Consider the following 6,000-nt stretch of genomic DNA (forward strand, 5'->3'; position numbering starts at 1 on the left):
CACGGTCCTCAGCATTAAGGCTACCGACTGGCGAGTGACGAACTTTAGAAATCATCCCAGAAGACATCCGCCTAGTTAATGGCGTGAGTGGAATCATTTTCCTTGTCGGATTTTACACTCTTGCCTAGAACATTCACAAATTTTGAACATTCACAATCATAAATTTACGACCATGCCCCAGTAGTATTCGAATCTGCGGCTATCGCAACAGTAGGAGGACCGTCCCATCGCCTTTACCACTGCGCCACCAAGCCGGCACATTTTGTCTTATGTAGGACGTTTTAAAGAAAATAAAAACTTTAGTTGTCGCTTGGTCAATAGTGTCAAAGTTTGTAAACCTCTTACAAACACAAACAGAAGAATAAGAAGAATCGAAAATATATTTAGAGACTGAGAAAAGTAGATATAGAGGCAAATACGTATTTGGAAGAACATTTATAATGTGCTAAAGTTATATAGAAAGATAAAAAAATGAGCTAGGAGAAAGTTTTCCTGTAGGAAACGTGTTTTACTTTTAATAGCTTAATCATCATCAGATTATATTCAAATTAGCACTTTAGCATATCAGATAAATAACCTGTTGTTGTCCCTATGTTTTTTTTTAGGCTGATAAATGATTGATCCATGGGCATGACGCCAGTTTATATACTATATTATATATAACTAAATATATTAAATAATAAAACATATAATAAAGTATATACAATCATGATTTTGATTGTAATGACAAAGAACGGTCTGGAGAGTCATTCGAATTGACTGCATTTGTATTACGAATCATTTCAATATTCAACGGTTTCATGGCTTAATAGATAAAAAATAGAAGTTTTTATCCACTACGAACAATTCAAGTACAAAATAATTAATGTATATCGACACCGAAATGTAATATTGATGGCAATGAAGCTTTGCTCTGCATACAGTGGGATAAGCAAGGTCCAGCATATTATTTGATACAAAGCCGAATGAAAGTATTACTGCAGATTGAATTTAAGAAAATTTTACTAAGATTTTATGAAAATAAAGACCAATAATAGATAGTAACAGACATAAAGTCATCCTCTTCCTTGTCAACGCTCGGTTACATGTTGCAGTACTTGTCAAGGTTATACTGTTGAAGCTTGAATGATAAGTTCTGCCTAACCCAATGTATTCGCCAAATAACGCACCTTTTGATTACCATTTATTCAAATCGCTGCAATATGTCTTGACTGGCATACGGTTTCGAAATACTGAATAAGTGCGAATATGTATCTTGTATTGGATCGCTGTCAAACTAACATCATTCCTTCAACGTGGTATGACCAAATTTTTCAAAAAAATGAGAAAAGTTCGTAGAATATTTTCTCCCAATAAAGGCCATTTTAAAGTTATTGGACACAATGAAATTGCATCATGAATTGAATAATGAATTAAGAAATGAATTTTGCATGAAAGCACAATACATAACATAGTTTTCGAAAGTTTTTAGGTTAATTAGACATATAAGTAGAATAACTGAGCATCTTAAAAATAAAACAATAGTAAATTACCTTTTCTGATATATGATGGCTTACATTCCCTTTGCGATCCTGATATAATTTGTTCTAAATGACTATCAACTGATTTTGAAGGAGGTGGTGGAACAGGTAGCCTCGCAATCATTATTGGTTCTGGTAACATCTCATTTTCCGGTATTTCATCTGGCCTTAGGAATCCCTCATATTCAACGGCGGGTTTTATCTCTATAGTTGGTATAACGGGTTCCTTTAAGTCCGGAGGTTCAAAATACTCCACCGGTAATATTTTCTCAACATCCGGAGGTTCTTTCGGTTTGGTATCCGGTTTACAGTCACCCTTTTGTTGAAAGAGCTGATCCTGAATCCACTTTTTGATTGGACCAAAATCAATATCTGGTGTTTTATAATCAGTACAGCTGTCATCAGTTGTTGTTGTCCAATTTATACTCTTCCCAACAACAAAGCGGGTCGGAGAGTCCGAACATTGCATATTATTTGATGGATTTCCAACATTTTCTGAAATCATTTATTAAATATTGCGTTAAATAATTCTAGTTTTACTCATACGGAGTACAGTAGATTGCCAAATTATTAGGGACAGTATTCGTATTTACGTAATTTAGTGTGTGTTATATTTGTTTGAATAAATGATGCTATTTTTAAAGAGTTATTTTATCTTAAATAGGTACTGGTACAATTTTTTTTGTGAAGTGGCAACACAGTATACGTGCGTCATATGTCAGTGGTGTGCCGTTTCTGCATATTCCATCGTTGTCAGTTAAAAAATTGCTGTTGTATTGTCTAAATATTATCATTTCATTAACATACTCTTGTGTCTGAAACAGACAGAAGGCCAATAATGATTTATATAATAATACTTTTTCTATGTTTTCTCTACGAATTTGCCCACACATGCCCAGAAAGAGATAGCAGCTATTAATGGAGTTTCAAAGTATGTCGTCAATCGAATTAAAATTAAAATTAATATTAAAGAACCTATTGAGGCAAATCGTATTGGCAAATGTGGGAGAAAAACAATTACAACACCTCGTACTGATTGAAGAATCAGAAACATTTTCCTCAAAAATCATAAAAAGAGCCTTCCTCATTTGACTACGATAATAAACGATGAGGGTGTAATGATTTCGAAGACAACAATGCGGAGGCAGTTGATTGGAGAGAACCCGCTATTACGGCAGCATTATATAAAACGACGTCTAACCGACAGCATGGAAAAGAAACGGCTCCAATGGAGTAGACAACAATGAAATAAGACTGTTGCAGACTGGAGTCGAGTAAAAACTTTTTTGAATAATATTATTGGTCGGTAAGGATTTTCTAGTATTAATTCTACTAATTTACAGGCGTGCTTTTTCGAAGAATCAACGTACCAAATGGACAAAAGTTCACCCGGTTAGTGTCATGGTGTAGTCTGTTATCTCAGCCAATGGCATGAGACGCCTATACATTGTAGAAGGGACAATGAAACAAGACCAATTAAAGTGAGTGATACTCGGTTACTACACACCATATTACGACAACCATATTTTTATGCATGATTTGGCATTGTGTCACAAAGCTCGAAGTGTTACTGCACATTTGGCGAAAAAATAGCACTATTTTCTCTTCGCCAGATCGCCAAATGAGCGATTGGAAAAAAAGTTATTGCCACCAAGCAGCAGTTAATTGAAGATGCAGTTGTATTGACGAAGAAGAGTTGTATAAAAGCTCTTATTGCAGCAAAGGATAGCATCACTAAACATTGAAATTAATTCCATTATTTTTTAATAATATAATAATTAATAAGACGAGGATTTTAAAATTATTTTGTAAATTTTAGGTAATTTTTATGATATCAATAGATTACAGACATTAATAAGAATTATATAAGGGACCTCCAACTAATCATTTGTTACAGAAATACAACTAGAACATTAAATAATCTTAATATTGTCCCGATTAATTTGTCCACACACAGTATACTATCAATCATGCATATATACAAACCGATTAGAAGATATCAATATATTTCCTGGATGTTGCAAAAACATTTCGCTATTTCTGTTCTCGGATACATCGATTTTTTTAAATTTTATTATTTTTATTTTTTATTTCGAAATTGATATATGGATAGATTTTAAAATAACTATTAAATATCGATATTTTTCTTGGCAGCTAGCATCCCTAATTAGCGCAGTAACAGTATAATTCTCAGATGTTGCTGAATCGTTGAGAGATATATCCGAACTGACAATTTTGCGATGAATATTATCTGTATAATATTGGCACAATAATTTCTAATAAGATGACAGACAAGCGATATACGGTATTTTGAATGAAAATATTATTTGGAATACTATATCAAACCTAACATTAATAATTACAAGTATGAAAAACTAAAATAAATTATATATAAATATATAATAAATTTGCACATTTATATATTGAGAATGAAAAGCTATTTATGCTATTCAGTGTTAAGCACTTACCTTATAATTTACTTATTTGTGGAGGTATTAAATATTTTAAGAAACTAATTATTAATACTGATATTAAAATATATTATTTAATATTAATATTTTTAAGGTTAGTGGACTATTTAAGAAATAACATCAAATTTAAGTGACTAATTACATAGTTAAATATATCGAAAACTGTAAAAATAAATTATATATTCTAATCAACATATTTGCTTTCTGTTATACTTGCCGGTTACAATATTTTTCTTGTCACAGCCACAACTAAAACACAACACAAGCGTCTCTATGAAATAGTTATTAACGTGCATTTTCCAAGTTTGGAAATGCGCAACGCACAAAACCTGGAGCACAAGTGCTTCACAAAGTTTTGTTCAAGATTTTTTATGTTCTTTTGTTTTTGGTATTGTTGTCGTAAGTAAATTTATTGCATCTAAGTATAAAATTGATATTGCAACATTTCCATTGTCAACTCAAATTTATTGTTAATATAAAAATAATTTTATGTATTTTATAATACCTTGGTGCCCATAATAAAATACTGCTTACAAATAAAATATTACTCCTTTATTCTGAACTAGTATATCAGTTTATGTTTAAGCCAATTTTATATTTTAAATTAAAAGCAATACAAAGTTTATATGAAATAATGTATTCTAATATTAATGTAAAATACAGTTTCTTAATTAATTTACGAATAGTTAAGCCAGGATAAAATAATTACTGTCTATTACATATAACAAAATAAACGAGAAAATATTATTAGGCTAGTTTAAAAAATTTTGTAATTTGAAACTTTCCTGTGAAAGATGGATGATTCATTCATCATCGATAGCCGCTTTCTCTCAGATCTATTATATAACGATGTATCTTAAGAGTATTCACGAATCCACCAATTTTTGATATTTTCATAAGAAGTGAAGCACTGATCATATAGGTCACGACTGAAAAGTCGAAACAAATAGTAATCAGAAGGGACAAGATCTAGAGAATACGGCGGTTGAGGTAGCACTCATCGGCGGTATTCCGGTTTTGCGATATGTAGTCGTGCGCTGTCCTGCTGAAGAATAATATTATTGTGTCTTCAATACCTTCAAATCCTCGTCTTCAAAGTTTTGTTGGCAATCCAAAAAGCTCTTTATCTTCAGTGTTAAAATCACCACTATTAAGACATCGAAATCAGTATTCACATGTTCAAATCGATGGAGCATGTTAGCCATAAGCTTCACACCGCATTTTGTTTAAATTTTTTTTTTAATTTTATTATTATTTAATTAATATATTATTACTAGTCATTTTCGTCTAACCTACAATTTGTCTTTATGATAACTTAAATCTAGGTATATAACTAGGAGAACCCATCGGCCCTATCTCAGTCTCTGGTGAAATAATGTTTATATATGTCACTGCTGAATTTTTTAATATATGCACCTCACCACACAACTCTACACAAGATCAGATGGTTTGATTCTTTTGAGTCTGTGTCCTGTTCTGGTGGTATCCAATAGTTGCAATATTTCAATATTCGTATGAGAATAGAGTCTTTCCTCATTCCCCCTTGCAATTCTCATGATTTCTTGACTGACTGTGGGTATCTGAGGGTCTCAATGTAGGTTATCACTCTATAGTATTTGGGAGCACCCACAATACCTCTCAGGGCTTTGTTCAGAAAAATTTGTATTTGATTTATGTTACTCTTTGCAGAACATCCTCATAATTGAACTCCGTATGTCCATATAGGTTTTAGTATTTGCTTATATAATAGCAATTTATTATGCACTGATAATTGTGATTTTCTTCCAATTGGCCAGTACATTTTCCTATATTTCAATTCCAGTTCTTTTCTTTTCGTCTTTATATGTTCCTTCCAGCGTAGTTTTGCATCGAGATTCATTCCAAGACATTTAGCGTTGTTGCTGTATGGAATGATAGTGTTATTTAATGTTATTGGTGATTGTACGGTCTGTTTATAGGTGAACTGCACATGTACAGATTTACATTCATTAATTCTTATTTTCCAAGCT

The 6,000-nt window shown here is 31.9% G+C and overlaps 1 protein-coding gene across 2 annotated transcripts in view; it reads right to left on the reverse strand.

The window, feature by feature from the left end:
• The window catches only part of LOC143193890 (uncharacterized), a 63,709-nt gene extending 59,362 nt beyond the window's left edge, over positions 1 to 4,347 (reverse strand). Inside the window, exons 1-2 of one of the 2 annotated variants that reach the window (XM_076400323.1) lie at positions 4,209 to 4,347; positions 1,533 to 2,015 (exon numbers count right to left, since the gene is read on the reverse strand). In XM_076400323.1, coding sequence (XP_076256438.1) covers positions 1,533 to 2,015; positions 4,209 to 4,287 — 562 coding nt within the window. In that variant the 5' untranslated portion in view covers positions 4,288 to 4,347. The remainder of the gene's footprint in view (positions 1 to 1,532; positions 2,016 to 4,208) is intronic. The other variant, XM_076400324.1, reaches the window with a different exon arrangement.
• Between the last annotated feature and the right edge of the window lie 1,653 nt (positions 4,348 to 6,000).

This window comes from Rhynchophorus ferrugineus, unplaced genomic scaffold (assembly GCF_030347505.1).
Source record: "Rhynchophorus ferrugineus isolate W39M unplaced genomic scaffold, kcgeb_rfMv2 rfM3, whole genome shotgun sequence".
Classification (NCBI taxonomy): Eukaryota; Metazoa; Arthropoda; class Insecta; order Coleoptera; family Curculionidae; genus Rhynchophorus; species Rhynchophorus ferrugineus.